General features: G+C 38.1%; 1 protein-coding gene across 3 annotated transcripts in view; it reads right to left on the bottom strand.

The window, feature by feature from the left end:
- Window positions 1-803: 803 nt before the first annotated feature.
- Window positions 804-18016, bottom strand: part of MON2 (MON2 homolog, regulator of endosome-to-Golgi trafficking) — a 68916-nt gene continuing 51703 nt past the window's right edge. For all 3 annotated transcript variants that reach the window (XM_061467831.1, XM_061467829.1, XM_061467830.1), the window contains 6 exons: window positions 15587-15777; window positions 7373-7433; window positions 5958-6081; window positions 5208-5415; window positions 4307-4389; window positions 804-2448 (listed from right to left, as the gene is read on the bottom strand). In XM_061467831.1, the coding sequence (XP_061323815.1) occupies window positions 2285-2448; window positions 4307-4389; window positions 5208-5415; window positions 5958-6081; window positions 7373-7433; window positions 15587-15777 (831 nt within the window). In that variant the 3' untranslated portion in view covers window positions 804-2284. The remainder of the gene's footprint in view (window positions 2449-4306; window positions 4390-5207; window positions 5416-5957; window positions 6082-7372; window positions 7434-15586; window positions 15778-18016) is intronic.

The raw sequence follows: 18016 nt of genomic DNA, 5'->3' as shown, positions 1-18016 counted from the left end.
ATTAGCTCATTGTTAGTTTATTTCAAAACTCTTTGAAGATTAATGTCCACAGGTGGTAGCCTGAGCAATAAAGTCAGGAAAGACTTACACACCCCATTTCAAAATACAGATACTGCTGATGATTTGCTTCACTGGACAGAATGCACCTGTGTTAGCACTGAAAAACCAGTTACAAACTAATTAGAAACACACTCACCCAGGTCTATACACCTCTTTCCAGAAATCCTGGTTAAGATAATATATTCTAAACCAAATTAATACCCTTCTTGCCAGTCCTACACTTTGTTTCTTTAATTACCTCATAGACCTTGACTTTCTTCCACTAATTAGGACAGCACTTGCCAGGTTTTCATTCTCAGAGTACAGATGATGCTGTTATCTGTATGTGGGACCCAGTTCTGCCATATACTGGAATTGCTCCTCCAAAGCTATTATTTGACATAAATTCTATTAATGGGAAGGATTTGTTTCCTTAATGTAAACTGTGTTCTCTAAAAACTACCCACCATTGATGATTAAGTTCCATGCAACTTTGGTCACAGAGAAAAGTGGAAGATCTTGAAGCCTCTTTAATACTGATGGTACTCCAGAACAGAAAGCTCTTAAGAAGAGCCATAAACTGCAGCCTTCTGGAAGCAAGCTATTCAAAGGTGGGCTTGCATCACCCTATTCACATAGGGTGTTTTTAATCCTGAACCACTTTATCACACCTTCAGCTTGAAGCTCCTACAACTTTCTCATCTATTCACATGTACCAATGTCCCCTTAGCCAGGAAAGTGTAAAGCAAACAGATATAATACCATTTCTTAGGCATGATAATCTTTTAATATCTACAAAAGACTTTAAGGAACAAAAACCTAAAGGTATGCTCTGAAATTCTGAAATCCATAGAAAGGCACCTGTCTTCTTTACATTCGGCCTTTGTGCTTTCACATCACAGATTAAAAATATGTGAATACAGATGAAACATTACTGAAATCATAATTAAATTAGAATTTAAGTGCTAAGTCACAGACTTTAAAAACAATACTATTAAAAGTGGTTTGCTTCAATTGTGTATTACGTGGAAGTGAAACATTTATATTTACTTAATGACAAACTTTACTGCACTTCTAAATGAGTAACTATCTTCAAAAATACACTTCTCATGATTTTGTATCAGACACGGTTTATAATTAAAAGACTAGAACAACTTTTGGGGGTTGAAAAGACATTACAAAACAAAGCACTTAAAAATATTGAACAAAATATTACAGCCACGTTTTCAGATGTTTGAAATCACCTTTCCTGGGTCATGAGTCAAAGACTGATACTGGCCAAGGAGGTCAAGAGAGGCTGACAAACTTCAAATAAGGTTTATTTTCTTAAAGCAAGGCTGCAACTCCAAAAATAGTTAGAGTTGAGTAGAACAAATGTCTTGGAAACAAATATATTCTGAAGTGAGGTATGGTAGTGTTGAAGTGCTACAGTGGATTTCTGCATATTCAAACTTACTTCAGGTCAACTACTTGAAGTTTGAGATTGGCAGACTACTGCTTCCTTTGTCATATGACCCTTAGGTAGATGCCCCATGGCCACAGAGAAGATACATTCAATTAAGCAAAAGAACTAACAGCATGATCAGATATGAGCGAGCATATCTGGCAAATTAGAAGGCAAACTGTAAGGAAAAATGCAAGCATACAACTTATTCATAATAAACACATTTTAGAGCATTTAACATTATCAACATTTTAAAAATAATTTAAATAATAAATGCAACTATTTTAATACAGAACTGTACCATTTATTATACACACAAGTATATCAGTTCCCTTTGTTTACAAAGGCTGGTTACAGATATATGGAATGTTACAGTACTATCTTGCATAAAATTTTAGTACAATTCGTACTTCAAAAAAAGGGTGCAAAACACCAGCCTAATAAATCTGACTGCATTGAAATATTTTTAATTACATCATGAACACATACACAACAAGCTGTACATAAGCCCACTTTTCAATCACCACTTCAAGATACTGTAGCAAGTACATTAGGTTATAAAGGATTCCAACTATTCAGTTAAATTTATTAAAGGTTTGCACTGCTACTCACTCTGGAACCTTTGAGATATAGCCTGTATTCATGAATTACTGAGCTCTTGTTAGTACAGTTAAAAGGCAGTCAGCACTGGTTGCCAAAGTACTGGTCACAAGAGATTTCCTCAGAGAAACTTCACCCAGGAACAAACATTTTTGGATACCTTTTTTTCTCCTTCAAGGATAAAAACGTAGTTTTATGGGGTCAAGACGCTCCATTCTGTACCTTGGATGCTGGTGGATGCATGAAGTCCTTAAAGGGAACCAGTGCCTCTTTCAGAGCAGAGCGCACTTCTGAGGAGGAGCAGGTGATACATTCTACTAAGGTTGGGTACAAGGCAATAACTTGTGCCCACGTATTAGCGTCAACTGCAAGGAAGACAAGAACAGACTGAATCACTTATTACTGTCCAAATTCTTACAACAGATTTTTCCAATACCTGTATAAATAAGGGCACATTCAGCTATCTAAATATAGGTACCTAGTGTTATAGAGATGCTACGACATCTGTAACAGGGCTCTCCGATATGGTGTAGGATTTTTGCAGGAGAGCCATACTCTTTTTGCAGCAACAGCTGGAAGCCAGATGGGATGTCCATAAAATGGTGCTGCACACCTGTATTTCTACATGAGTCATTCACTGTGTTTTCTGGATGAAGAACTGACAAACTGAAGCTAATACTTTTATTAAATCTGTAATACACGTACATTTTCTGCCTGCTCTTCTCACCTATTGACAGAAAATTGAACTGGATGCACATTTCGCTTTTGGAAACTTGTCAGCAATGAGGCTTTCTATTAATTTCAAATCATTCCAGATTACAAGAACTATAGCAGGCAGAAGGAGAAACCCTGGACCAAGACACAAAAATGCCCACGGTAAAGTTTATTAGTCCAACAAGTGAAAGCAAATATTGTAGCACATATCCTATTTATTAGGTCACTTCCTTGCTTACCTGAACCCCTGATTTCAGATAGTGTTAATAATTTTCTTTAAAGAAATAAAATTATTAAAAGCTACAAGTGGGAGTAAAGTGATTCTCTAATTTGCCCAGTGGTTCCCTTTGTGAGAAACTACATAGGAGGTTTGGCAATCACTGCCATATATGGACAGGTGAAGAACTTCTCTCATTGCAGGAGGAGGGATGTGGGGAACAGTCCAGCCGAGTTGGCTATTCTACCCCTCTAAGAGAAAGGACCACCAAAGTAGCTCTTCAGTTGCCTTCAGGGCAAAAGCCAAAAGGCTTTACACATTCTGGCATAGTCCTGCCCTCAGCCTTTTTTCCATCAAGCCTTGAAAACCACATGATCATAAATCTGTCCGCTCAGTGATGCGTCAGGCAAGCACTGCCTCTTTCAGGAAACCCACCTGCATGTGTTTTTCTCGAAAGGCTGGTTGGTTGGTTGGTTTGACGATTGAAAGGCTTTTCTGTTCCTCATAGTATCAAAAGCAGGGAGGTAAAGGTAAATGTTGTATATGCAAGTCTGTCAAAGTTTCAGAGTCCAACACAGCTGTTTTAACGAAGACACCTGACTAAGTTTTCTGGTGGGAACTCTATGCACACAGTGGGTCAGCTTACAGAAGGAGCAGGATGTATGACTATAAATGAAATTGAGGTGTTCCATTTAATTCAGCCCTTTAAATACATCTGTCAACCATTTACTTTGACATCAATGAGCTAAGGCATCTTTCTTAATACAGGCGACAGGAGGTACTACAGCAGAAAGAGGGAAAGCAAGACCATGAGTTCGAAGTATCTTAACTGCCTGTCCAGGCTTTTAACATGTATACCACCCCTTTAATTGCAAAGGGCATCGCTACAAAAGTGATCCATAGTGACCTATAATGGCATTATGAGAAGAAAAAGGGATCTAGCCAGACTAAGTATATTTAAGAATTCTATTAACATTGTATAGAAGGTTTTTTGTTTGTTTTCAGAAGACATCAAGCTCTACCTAAGAACAGACACTACAAACTGAAGCTTTCTACTTTATTAAACACATCTTAGGACCTTATACTTTTATGTATACTGGAAAAACTTTGTGGTCTTTTTTTCTTCAGTCTACCTGAAGAATTGCATATACACAGAATTGCAAAATACCAGCTTTTACAGATTACACTTCTCCTTCGTATTTGTGTGAAAATTATTACAGGAAAGGACAAATGTCTTTGTGGCAGATATAACATTACCTGGTTTAGAATCACACTGTTTAACTATAACTTACCATTTTCAGGTTGAGTTTTTTTAAGTGAATCAATGAGAGTGCTGACAGCTTTTAAAACAAATATGATTTCTGTTACTTGTTGCCTACAAAGGGAAAAATGCAAAAACAGTCACTTAACTTTTGTCTCAAGAATAAAAGTTTTCTGTGAAACCCACACAACATTAAAAAAAAACCCCACATAATGGAAACAGCAGCAATAAATCCTATCAAAAAAAAAGGATATTTAGAGATTAAGGTTCTAATTTGTCTTTAACTTTCCCACCACCACTGCTGTTGCCTCAGCTAGGATAGAATAAATTCGATACTGGAAACTAATGGAATTCACATCTCAATCTGAAATTGATCACATACATGATTAACTGAAACATGAAAATAATCAATTTCATAATCCATGATCAAAAAATCTTCAGAAGTGAAATTTCAGAAAATTCCCATTTAAAAGAATTTCCTCATACTTTGGTCATTTTTTCTATTTCAAGAATAGTCACTTGAGCAATGATTCACAATGTTGTCGTTCTGATATTTATCTTATTATTGATGAGCCTCCACCTCTCAATTTAGAAACTACACATAGCTCTGCTGGGAATAAAGGAAAATCAGATTTCAGAAATGTTATGTTACAGATATCAGAAACATTGTTTCACTGTTAGTTACTTAGTCACATTCTTGTTGTCTATGTAACAGAACTGAACATGACCATTATTATTTACAGCCTTTTCAATAAAAAATTGGTATCAACATTTTCTTTGAAATATCTTCACCACAAACATTTCTCTGCCTTTAAACGTTACCATCACACACACACAGAGTATCGTTTTCTATGATTGAGTGATATTCTGAACACAACATTCTTCTCAAAGTACTCGTAATACCTTTCATTTCCTAAAGACAGGGTACATACCGTGGAAGAGGACATTTGCCACTCAATCTCTCATCTTCTATGTAGCGATGCAATACATCCTGTGACCTTTTCAAGAGTACAGAGAGCGCCATTCTAGAGATGTAGCCTTCCTGAGGAGTTGTGACTTTATTACTGAATGAAAACTGGAGCAGTGTTTCAAAACACACCTTGGAAAACTCCTCTCTCATTCGAATGTCTATTTCGGCTTCTGTAAGAGTAAAATGCCATATTTAATTGTGCAGTGTGCATGCCCACAAACCAATCAAAATGCAACATTTAGTGTATTATATTTTGCAAAAAGGTTACCACTCCTCTAGTATTAAACAAGATTAACAGTGAGTGATAAGAACAAGCACTAAGAATACATTCTAAGAATGTATTGCTGTGACACTGCAATCACAATAGTTCCAAAAATAAAAGATAAAATATGCAACACACTCAGAAATGTGTCACCTCCTTGACTTTGCTTTAATAATGAAACGCAGGAAATCTGTTTAAAAAAACCTCAGCAACCCCAGTTCTACATCATAATATTTGGTACTGTACAATCCAAAAAAAACCCAAAAGCCTGCAAGGAATGCTCAGCAACTTCCATGAAATATAGTTTATAAAAACAAGCTGGATATCAGACAGTCTATACGGAATGCATGCTATGGAACTTCAAGTCCTTATCAGGATAAGTACTCTTAACATTTTCATTACTTTCTCGTAGATTTAAGTGCTTTATTTTTTGTCATTCACGTACCATACCTGTAAAGGAGGATGACTGAGAATGTATTGAGCCTTTATTGAGCATAGTCATTATCTGACCAACAAATTCCTTAGGAATAAAATTAGCATATGGCAGTATCTCTGTGCTGATAAGCTGCACCACCTAAAAATAAATTACATGTATTTATATTGGTTTTCTGAATATTAAAGTTGTAATTCTAGAATGAAGAATACAGAAACATTAAACAAGAGAATGCCTAATGAAACTTCATAACTTCCAATGCTAGCTTTTAAAATTTGCAGATGTCTCCAGAAACTGTGGTCTTGCATGTAACATTAAACTTGATACAATAAACCTTCTCCCCCCACCACGTTTGTCAGAATTTCTGAAGCAGTTTTAATTTAGATTTCCACTGACATTTCAAGTATATCCCTCAAACTGAATTTATGGTTTTGAAAAGAGAATATCTACCATTGGGAATCTCCCTTTCCCTCCACCCGATTCAATATCCTCACTATGACATTAACACATATATCACACGCTTACCATGCGACATCTGCAAAGCAGAACAAGTGAGTTAATTAGCTTGAGGCAATGTATAACTGAAATGCTTTCTATCCTTGTCTTGATGCTCCCATCCAGGAACAAAGTGGGTTTACATCTCCATAAATTAATGCATTAGACCTCAGAGTTCTGCTCACTGCAGGCAGAACCGCTCCTGCTTTTCATCCAGAAATCTTTGTGTCCCAGCTGTCACTTCGATGAGATGACATGCGATCAAACCCACACATACTGCCATGTCTTCTCTGCAACTCCTTTCCCTTTGTACCCCTACTCCCTGGTCTGCCACATCTCTGTCCTGGAATGAAAGGGGACGGGTCCCTCTTCATTCGAGTATCATCTTAATTTTCTTTCGCCCCATCCAACCAAACATGATCTCTTTTACAATTACAGAAGTCCCCATACTGAACAAACAGGACATCGTTTCTTCATTTACGCACAAGCTTCTCAGTACTGAAAGCACATCTGGAGGGCGACAATGTCACTGCTGACTGAATGTCCTGCTCAACACAGAAAGCACCCTGAGCTTCCTCCATAGTTTACCATTACCTGTATAATTGCTTGGCAGTACCATAGTGAGAATCAGTAATGGGTTGGAGGCAGAAATACATTCTGGTTTAGCCACTTTATGCCATCTTGAACTCGAGTGGACAAGAAGTAGTTTTTGGCATGCTGCTTCCTACTTTTTGCATAACCCTGAAGCAGCTGAATTCTGAGTTTATGAATTTCCTGTCTTGTTTTCAAAAAGGAAACAGTACCACAGAAAAAATAATGAAAGGGTAAAACAATTATTTTAGTAATTGTTTTAAAACAATTATTTCAGAACCAAATGCAATCTGTGAATGTTACTATCTCATTATGTTTGACAGTATGTTTGTTATAGTCTCCTTACCTCAACATCAATGCTCTCATTCTTCTGAAATTCTTGAACTGAGAGATTATAAGGAGGTGTACTAAAAATAAACATACTGTGTTATACTTCTAAATTACAACATGCGTAAGGAGATAAGTATGGGAAAATGCATTACATTTTAAAGTTACTGCACACATCAAACTGGTACTACTATATGGTAATGATTAACATTTTTAGAGTAATATCTTATGAATAATGATGATAAAAATGATTCAAAGGAAAAAGTAATAAAATACTAAAAATAGTTACAACTGATGGACCTGATTAAGGACTTGCATCACCAACACCACTTGACATATACATCTCAAAGTAATCTCTCTTGTATGTGCAAAAGTCACAATAACTGTTTAGATGAGTCTGAGCCTACATCGGTGTTTTTAGTTTTGGATCAGACATAGGCTTTTCAAGTTAAACTTTTAGACATCCCCATTTAAAACCCTGGTTCATGTCTCAATGCACAGAATGTAAATGGGGAGGCTGAAGGAGCATATAATGAAAATACGACTGTGTAGTCACTTTGTACTCTTCCCTAGGTATCCCACTAATCCAACAGAAATAGCAGACAGGTCTAGATATGTGTCTGTGCTGACCTAGTTATGCTGTTCTCATTTTTCTCAGTGCAGAAGTTTGAATCCTTGTGCCCGCGTCTCTCTGAAATTTAAAGACAGTTGCAAAGCCCACTGGCTTGCGGGTTAGTTTCTCCAAAGTGTCTGATTTGCACTAAAGATAACGTATTACTAGAGCTAATGGAATAACCAGTGGCACTAACAACAAAAGTCAGAGAGAAGGCACTTTATAGTGTCAATATAATTTCACATATTAAATTCTCTCTTTTTTCATATACTCTTTTTATAATAACTATGTAACATCTTCGAGCTGAGGATCAATTTGGAAATTTGTCCACTTGAAAGGAATGGTTAGAGATATTGGAATTAAATTGGAGTTAACTTGCTGCTACTGTGTATGCTTTTGTGTTATCATGCATCTTAAAATAGACGATAGTGTGGTTTTTTTTCTCCAGAGAAACCACTGACTAAGTGCACAGGATGGTCACTATTGAGAAGGAGGAAAATGCTAGGGTCAATCTACCACAACATTCCCTGCCTAATTTATGTCAGAATAGGCAGATGCAAGGGAACAAAACTCCAGACTGAACAAAGAACCAAGCTGTTCTGTAAGCAGCAGAACCTGTGCAGTACTGTAGTGACAAGCACCCTTTCCCTTATTTCCAAATTCCCTCCCCAGCCCCCAGCTTTCCCTCCACCCCACGTTGTGTTGTCATCTCCCCCTGCCAGGAAACAACAGACGTGAACTAAGCACGTGCTCCCTGGCAAGGCAGCTGCCAAATGTATGACTGTGGACCTGTGCCAGCCTTGTCCTCATAAGGGTACTCATCTGGGCCCATCTTCTCCATCCCACTGCCAATTTTAATGGAAGGTTTATAAACTTTGGCGGCTTCTAAATCTCATTAAAATCTGGTTAGTTTAGCTAACAGTTTTGTTTGGTTTGTTTTTCCCATTGCTCCTGTATGTCGCTGACCAAGTCAAACAAGGTTTTTCCAAGGTCGGCTTTTTTCTCCCCCATCTTCTGGGTGAGACACCTGCAGTTCATTCTGCACACCTACAGCTGATTTTCAGTATTGACAATTATGGCAGTATGTATCAATGTTCCTGCTTATAAAATAAATGTATCCCCCTTCCTCAAAAAGACTTTATGTAGATAACTTCACAACTGTCACTCCAGTGTTACATGTATGACTAGAAAAACCCAAAGAAGAAAATACAAAATACTGTATTTATTATTGGTTCGTGTGTTAGGCATTGAGAAACTTGGGAGTTACATGTTGGAAACAATAAAATATGAAGTAGCTGTTCAGTCAATACCCTTTGTAACACATAAAGAAGTTACCTGCGCAGCACCTTCAGTAATGTAAACCATTATGATGCATAAGAAGGTAGGTCATGTCGAAATACATGGGAAGCTTTCATTCTGACACTTCCTAATTTACAACTGACTGTCCTTCTGATCTGAGGTGTACTTTAAAGATGTGTTAAGACCTCTCTGTCCAGTCACCTAGATCTGATCTGCTACATATGCTACAGATCATGCTACATACTTGTTCATGTAGCAAATTACTCCCAAGTAAATAATTTTTGTAAGGTGTCTCTATGAAATACCTACCTAGAGACCAAAAGCTTTGCTGGTCAGATGCTGTACAGCCACATTGTACAAGAAGGATCAAGAGCTGGGGAAGCTAAGAAGCAGAATGATGCAGTGTGTTGCTATGTGCAGGCTTTCCTAGGTACAGAGCTCCCAACCGCTGCCCAATGTCTAGGGAGGGCTTTAGAGCATAACAACAAAGAGCTAACAGCCACCCAGAGGCATGCTGTGCACAGCAACACTCTGCTGTGAAGCATCTTTTTGGAGAGTATTGATTTAATTCCCTCATGTGAGCACAGACTTCTGCTCTAGTAAATTATATATACACACACATTTGTTGGATTTTATTTTATATAATGGCTTGACATGCTTCCATAAAAGCCTCTGGGAAAGAAGAATGATATGAAATAATAAACAGACCAGCCCCTTACTAGAAGACAATTTTGTGTAAATTAAGTTATATGAAATATATTAATTTTTAAATGTCATTTTGATTTATAATAAAAACCAAGGTTATTGAGCCTGCTCAGCTGCAGCATGCTTTAAGAAAGAAAAAAAAAAAAACACAGGCTGAAACTTCTTATTGCTTGGAAGTTGTTAATGCTCTGTGACAGTAACATTTTCATTACCTGGGCTCTCTTTACCATATTTGAATTTTTTTGATGTACAAAGCTACAGAGACCATTTCTGCCGTGCTCTGTACTTTTTAAACATCAGTGGGCACCCCCTCTCATTCAGCCCCATAGCTGGCTTACAATCTTGTTCCTGTCCAAAACACAGAGGCAAGACCATGCAGAGGAGATCCACTGTTCAAAACACAGGGATTCACAGAGCTTCTGACCACACTGGTCACTTGCCTAACCAATGCCAACCCAGTTTCACTGGTGGAAGCAATATTAGGCTATTTACACATGCAATTTCTAGGCCCACAGTGATTAGAATTACAGGTTAGACTAATGTTTAAAGTGTTGATAAAAATATTTAGAACATCAGTGAAATAGTTTTATCTTTCTACTGTATCCTCAGCCAGGTGGAAACCCGGAGAATGTGCATACAAAAATGAGACAATATGCGTTGGGATATTTTAATGAACAAAGCTAAAGGGAAAAGCCAACCAAATCTGTTATGCAGTGTTGCTAGGAGGACTAACTGCAATCAGACATTAAGAAGTTTTACAGAGATGCAGATGTTTCACATTTAGAACCATCCCAGAAGTGCTAAGTCAGCTTTGAAGAATAAAGGTTTGAAGAGCAGATAAAAAAGGAAGGTATTTACCCAGCTTTGCATGAAGCCTGGACAGATAATAGCACGGAACATGTGGAATATTAAATAATGGCAAGTGTGGAGTATGAAAAGGTATACAGGAGTGAAGGAAAAAAATGTATCTTTCTTTGTGACAAAACATTTCAGTTTCCTTGAAGCAGAGTGCTTAAGAAAAATTACAGAATGCCAGCAGAAGAGAGTAAATTTTCAGTTTTAGCTGTATTCAGATGTAACTGAATATACCTAACTGCATTCCTGTTACAACAGGTGACATGATGGATAATGGTAAAAAGCCAGATAATGGAGTAATGCTGCTACTCCGTCTCACCAACAGCCTATTAAGGTGCCTCTGAATTGTGTTTTCCAAAGTCTTCATGCTCCAGAACCGTTTCAATCCATGCTGGCCTTCAGTGGAGCAGCCAGACTGGTACACTTCTGCACCTGACTTAATAAACCCCCAGTCCTGCACGGCATATTTGCAAGTTGGAAAGCCACTGGGGTGACTGACTCGCAGTTGCAGTAAGCCACAGCTACAGCCAGCAGGGTCACTAAACCTAAGTCAAGTTTACAAGTCACTAATGTCTCATCTTCTCATCTGTGGCCTGGGATTTGGTTTTGGTGATACAGACAGAAAAAAAAACAAGTACCATAAAATGCTTTAAAACCTACTACTCATCATTAATACAAATAAATCAGGGAACACACCAAACCCCCTCGTCTTTGTATCACCTACTTGGCCTAAAATAAAGGATCAACATGGACAGTTGGAAAGTACATTCCCATTGCCTTCTCCTGTAATCTGAAGGCTGACATGCACCTCAACTCTGCAATAAATTTTAGCTGCTACTTTCAAAACAGTGGTTAGATTCTCCCAAATTACTCTGGAATAAGGCACCATTGTGATTAACATATTTTCTATCAGAAGCATAATTTAGTTTACTTAGAAATGGAACAATTACAAGTGTAAGAGACTGACGAGACCGCAATTACAATCCACTAAAAGACTAAAAGACACAATTTCGTAAATCTTAACGCAAAAGGGAGAGGTTGTCCTATATGCCAAGGCTAGTTCCACACAGTCTTGCACAGAAGTGCAGAAGGACTTAACCAAAGGAAATCGGGTAAGAATTACCTCAACATGGGGAACTTCCACAGCTATCTCTAGAGCCCTCCTTTCATCATGGTGAGACACATACACTTCAGGAGCATTGTGGGGAGAGGAGGAGGAGGAAGAGGATGAAGGAGAAATGACTGCTATTACTAATCGTCCTGGCTACTGGCATGAGGCAGACATACGCCCTTCTTAGTTCTAGCAATTTTCAGCACCACAAGGCTCTGGCTGACAGAGGGAACAGAAAGGCTGCCTATCCTAAAGCTACTAAGGGATAGGGCCCTAATTGTAAGTAGGGGAACCATGCACTTGGGAAGATTGATATTTAGAAAAAGATGGACATTAGCAGGTGCAAAAAGCTCCAGACCAAACCCAAATCAGATGTTCACTAGCCACAGAATTTACAACTATATGAGACAAAAATCATCTACTCATAACAAGCCAGGAAAGAGTAACGATAATGACCACTAATTATAATAACAGGCCAAATCATCCTGCCTTAGCCATATGGTTCCAGAAACCACCAGCCTATTTTTAATATTTTAAATTCTTTTGAACCTTAAAGCTTTTAAGTGAGAGAACAAGAAAGTTTCATATAAATTTTCTGAGAAAAACATTCTGAATTCTGATGAAAACACTGATCCCTAAAAACCACATTTTGCATGTAAAATTACAGAATACGCTCTGGACTCTAAAGAGGCAAAACCAGACTTAAGTGTAGAGAGACAAGTTTTAGGGCATCATAAATATTCACAGGAGTACTATTTTTCCTTTACCTCCAGAGAACATTCACCCATGTATGACAGCTGGCAAAAGCTATTAGAACTGATGGCAACACTGACTGTTTCTAGCAAGCTACACATTAAGATGTAATTTCTATGGTTGGAACAATTTTCAAGAAAAGTATAAATCACTCACTGTAAATTCAGAAAAACAGACAACGTATTTGGCCAAAAAGGTCATGCAGATGATAGCAGATTATCTTGAATTACATTGAAGATCAGTGATAATCTTACTTCCCTGGACTTATAAATGATTAATACCCCAAAAACTGTAGCAGTGCCAGAGTGGGTCAGCTAATAATATGCAAAATGGGTATGTTTCACCTATTTTGTGGATATTTAGGAATAACTCATTTACAGCAAAAAGTAGTACGAACAAAACCAAACAAGATCCTGCAAAGATTATTTTAAATGGAAAAAACATTTGTTGAACATTTGTTCAAAATCTTTGTAGGTGACATGGACAGTGGGATTGAGTGCGCCCTCAGCAAGTTTGCCGATGACACCAAGCTGTGTGGGTCGGTTGATACGCTGGAGGGAAGGAATGCCATCCAGAGGGACCTCGACACGCTTGTGAGATGGGCTGATGCCAACCTCATGAAGTTTAACCCTGACAAGTGCAAGGTCCTACACCTGGGTGGGAGCAATCCCAGGCACAGCTACAGGTTGGGCAGAGAAGAGATTCAGAGCAGACCTGCGGAGAAGGACTTGGGGGTGTTGGTCGACGAGAACATGAACATGAGCCGGCTTCAGTGTGTGCTCGCAGCCCAGAAAGCAACCGTATCCTGGGCTGCATCAAAAGGAGCGTGACCAGCAGGTCGAAGGAGGTGATCCTGCCCCTCTACTCTGCTCTCGTGAGACCTCACCTGGAGCATTGTGTGCATTTCTGATAAAGGATATGGAACTATTGAAACAAGTCCAGAGAAGGGCCACAGGGATGATCAGGGGACTGGAGCACCTCCCGCATGAAGACAGGCTGAGAAAGTTGGGGCTGTTCAGTCTGGAGAAGAGAAGGCTGCGTGGAGACCTCATAGCAGCCTTCCAGTATCTGAAGGGGGCCTATAGGGATGCTGGGGATGGACTCTTCATTAGGGACTGTAGTGATAGGACAAGGGGTAACAGGTTAAAACTTAAACAGGGGAAGTTTAGATTGGATATACGGAAGAAGTTTTTTCCTGTAAGGGTGGTGAGGCACTGGAATGGGTTGCCCAGAGAAGTTGTGAATGCTCCATCCCTGGTGGTGTTCAAGGCCGGGCTGGACGAAGCCTTGGGTGGCATGGTTTAGTGTGAGGTGTCCCTACCCGAGGCAGGGGGGTTGGAAGTAGATGATCTTAAGGTCCTTTCCACCCCTAACTATTCTATGATTCTAAACAGTGAAGCATCAAACAAAAGCTTGGATGATTAAAGTGTCTTTTAAGCAGTCTTGATGAGCTTTTTTGTTTTAAATTCCTCTTATTTAATAATAAATTTACTTCTCTGAAGTAAATGCAAAACAAGAGAAAAGTTTTTCATTCAGTTGTCATCTAACCCACTGATGAAATTCCAAAGTCATTCATTATTACAAACTTTTTCACTAACGGGTGTGCCTCTAAAATTAAGTTTCACTGGTATTTATTTTTTGTCTGTTTTGGGCAACCTGCTATTTACTTACCATTAGAAAATACAGCTGTGTTTGGTTGCTGATTTTTGTGGTTTTGAAAGCTATACACACACAAATACACAGCTTGTTAGTGGTACGTACAGAACCCTACTGTTTTCTATTAAAGATTAATTTGTTACTGAAATCAGCATACATACAGAAAACCAGGGAATTAACTTCTTCATATCCCACATTGTCCTTCAATGCGAGATACTATTACATATACTTAAACTGCTCCTAAAAGATCCTTACCCATACCTCTCTCCTAAGCAGTCTTCTACAATAACTGACCTTCTGCACAGTAAAAAGTTTCCTTAATGTCTAACTTAGACAATTTCTACTGTACTGAAATCCAGTTTTACCCATTCTCAAGGGACAATAAAAATTTTTCTCTGGAGTGATCTTTTACCATATTGTTAAGACTTATCATGCCTTCCTAATGATACCTTCTTTTGGTTGAACAAACATACATGAGATTGTCTAAATCTCTCTGATTGTTATTATTTTTCACTTCTGGACTTTCTCAACCTCCCAACATCTACAGTGTTCCATTCTTGAGAGATGAGGCATGTACTTACACACCTGCCTGTCTGTCTCATTATGAATCTGACTATTTAGCTATATTTAGCTACGCTTCTCACGAAGGATTATAAATAAAGCTTGGTTAATTATTAAGGTGCAGTCAAATTATCTTGTGTAGAAACAAATGCAAGGAAACTATAGGCTTCTAAGTGAACACCAATGTAAAAAGTAATTTCAAAATTCACAGGAAGTGGAACATTTCAAGATGGAACTCAAGAGAAATACTTGCAGTTTCTGGTGTTCACCTTAAATAAAAAAATATATTGTTGCAATTTTGTTAAAACAAATAGAGGAACAAATCGAGTACACATCAGTAACTTTTCATCAAATCTACAGTAACTTCCTTAGGAATCTATACAGAATTCCTTGGCCTGGTCAGAAAAGCTACATCTTGTATTCTGAGGCTAACTGAGCTCTTTCTTGCTCTGAAATTTTACCTTTTGAATGAAGCTTTTCCTACTTTCTAAAAATGAATTTTTTTGAAGCAGACAGACTGGTTACCTTTTTCCCTTCATTCATTTAATTAATTTTCAAATCTCAAATACCTCTAAAGTTAAGGCTGTTTTTTTGTAAACACTATTGACACACTTATTGAACGAATAACTTAGAGAGATTTTCCAGCAGAGAAAAAAAAAGAGAAGGGAAATTACGTTTACCTTTTGGTGAACAAAAAGTCTTCAAATGTGTTTGCTAGCTCTGGCCACATACTGTCAAATTTTCCAGAAGATGCATGCTGCCTTGCAACAGGTAGTCCAATAGAGAGAACTTTGAGAAGAGAGGAAACAGCTAGCTTCCATGTGCTTTCAGAAGGACACGAATATTTCAGACTGAGAGGTATTCTTAGTGTCTGCAAAATTGAAGTTAGAACAAAATTTAGAGTTGCTCAGACAAGTCTAACAATATGGCAGGTTTCTGCAGAAGATCTTGGCAGACACTGTCAAAGATGATGGTGCACATCCCTGTCCTCTCTGCTGTATACGAGATGCTCTTTTTTAAATATAATTATAAAGATGGCTTACCATATACTGTCTGGCTACAGCACAGGTCTGCTGCCAACTACGATGTTAGAAGTCAAAGGTGATTCATTACCAATTACACGATGAAATTACAGACTAATTTTATTTTTCTGTATTGCCATCCACCATTTCTGCTAAGCCTGACAAATGGGCTTTCCTAGCATCTAGCAGATTGCAGGCAGTTTGTTAGCATGAGTGTATTCGGAAGAGTTGCATTCCTAGAAAGCTATCCCAAGTGCTTCCACAATAAAAAAAAAGAAGCCTCATTTAAACTGAAGCTCTTCCTAATACGTAAAAGTTGAGCTGTATAAATAACCACTGCAAGACACCTGGTCACTGCTGACTGACTGCATGAAATTTAAAGGCAAAATGAGTTAGCGAAGATAAAGGCTGCAATGTAACTCAGATGTATAGCGGATGAAAACACTTTTATCTTCTAGACAGAAAACCAGCCTCAATATCTATAAAAGAAAGTCATTAATGAGTTTAAAAACATTAAGCCTATGTATTATTTACACTATCTATATTCCTTTTAGCACTGTTAGTCAAATTAACTGGAACCTAACACCAAGTTATCTCTAAAAACGAAGTTATTTAATTTACATTTCAAATACATAGTGGCTAAATTTGGGTATTACATATGTGTCCCCAACTGTTTTTAGTGAAGTTGCCTGATTTGAGGAAAGCAAATTGAGGAAAGCAAACTGTACTTAATATTGCCAAAAATAACAAGAGCTAGGATCTAACTGTGGAGATAAGCAGAATATTTTCTTCTGCTGCTGTTTTTCATAGGGGTCAAATCTAATTCCAGTATAAACATGGGCTTTAGAGACACGAAAAATAATTTAAAAACCATTTTAATCTACTGCAATAGATCACTGATCACAATTATTAACCGTGAGTGTTAAAAGAAAAGCAGTGTTTACACCAGTTTCACCTATCCCATTAAAACAGAAGTGGAAAACATCTGCATTAACTTTCAAATACAAATACTTAATTCATAACAGATTCCAAATAATACCACAAAACTATTTTAAGCACATTCAGGTTTCTGAATTTCTACAGAGGAACAACCTGATGTCAGCCAAGTCATTACAAAGAAACCTAGGTCCCTTTTTTCCCAGACACTTGCTACTACTTCTATTATTTAGTAAAGTTCCTGTTAAAATGGAAACAAGGTCAAAAAAAGCCATGAGTTTGCCAGTTTCACCTTAAAGGCACATCTGTGCACCCATGACGTTTGAAACAAGGGGGCACAAAATCACAAAATGGAATATAGAAACCTTTAGAATTAGATTTAAGTAATGTTAAGTTTGATGGCTTTGTAACAATAGCAATGGAAAATTACTGAGGTGCATGACACATAGAGAAAAAAAAATAAGAGTACAGCTAGAGAACATACTGAGAATTCTCACAAGATAAATCGTTATAGCTGTGACATAGTTTAAGAAAAACAGTCTAGAAGAACAGGACACGGGGATAAGGAGTATCTGGGATGGGCAGGTGTCCAGGATGGGCTACAGTTAAACTAACTGATAAGTAGGAGGATAGCAGGATTATTACGTCTCTGGTGCTAACGAACCAATTAAACTGGTATGAGCATCTACTGCGCATGCTTCAAAGGCTGCCAGAAGTGATGAAGATTGTTGGAAGAAGTAAACGACCCTCAGAGACCAACACCACAATTCTGTACGCATGCGGGGAACTGTCTGGAAAATGATGTAATCCATACATAGCCTCATGAATATGGATGCATGCCCAGTGGCTATAAAGGGACGGCTTGTGTGGCAATGGGGAGACACACGTTAGGAGGAGCTATCCCCCGTGTCTCCTGGTGCCGCAATAAAGAATACCTGCTTGTCAGCTTGAAAACTTTGTTGGCAAGTTTGTTCCTGGAGTTTTCTCCATATCAGTTTCACAGGTACATCAATGACACACAAAGTCATGAGAAGCAAATCAAAGGAATAACTAGAGCACCCATCCCCAAAGTATATATGCCAGTCTACAGAAACTGGTCTTCAATAACACATTTACTAACAGGCCTGCTTCTCAGATTCAGGTGTGTAATGT

Source organism: Pezoporus flaviventris, unplaced genomic scaffold (genome assembly GCF_033815535.1).
Source record: "Pezoporus flaviventris isolate CSIRO_AGI_PZ_B2104156 unplaced genomic scaffold, CSIRO_AGI_Pfla_v1 ptg000045l, whole genome shotgun sequence".
Taxonomy (NCBI): domain Eukaryota; kingdom Metazoa; phylum Chordata; class Aves; order Psittaciformes; family Psittacidae; genus Pezoporus; species Pezoporus flaviventris.
Note: the sequence above shows the minus strand (reverse complement) of the source record. Positions and strands in the feature narration are given on the sequence as shown.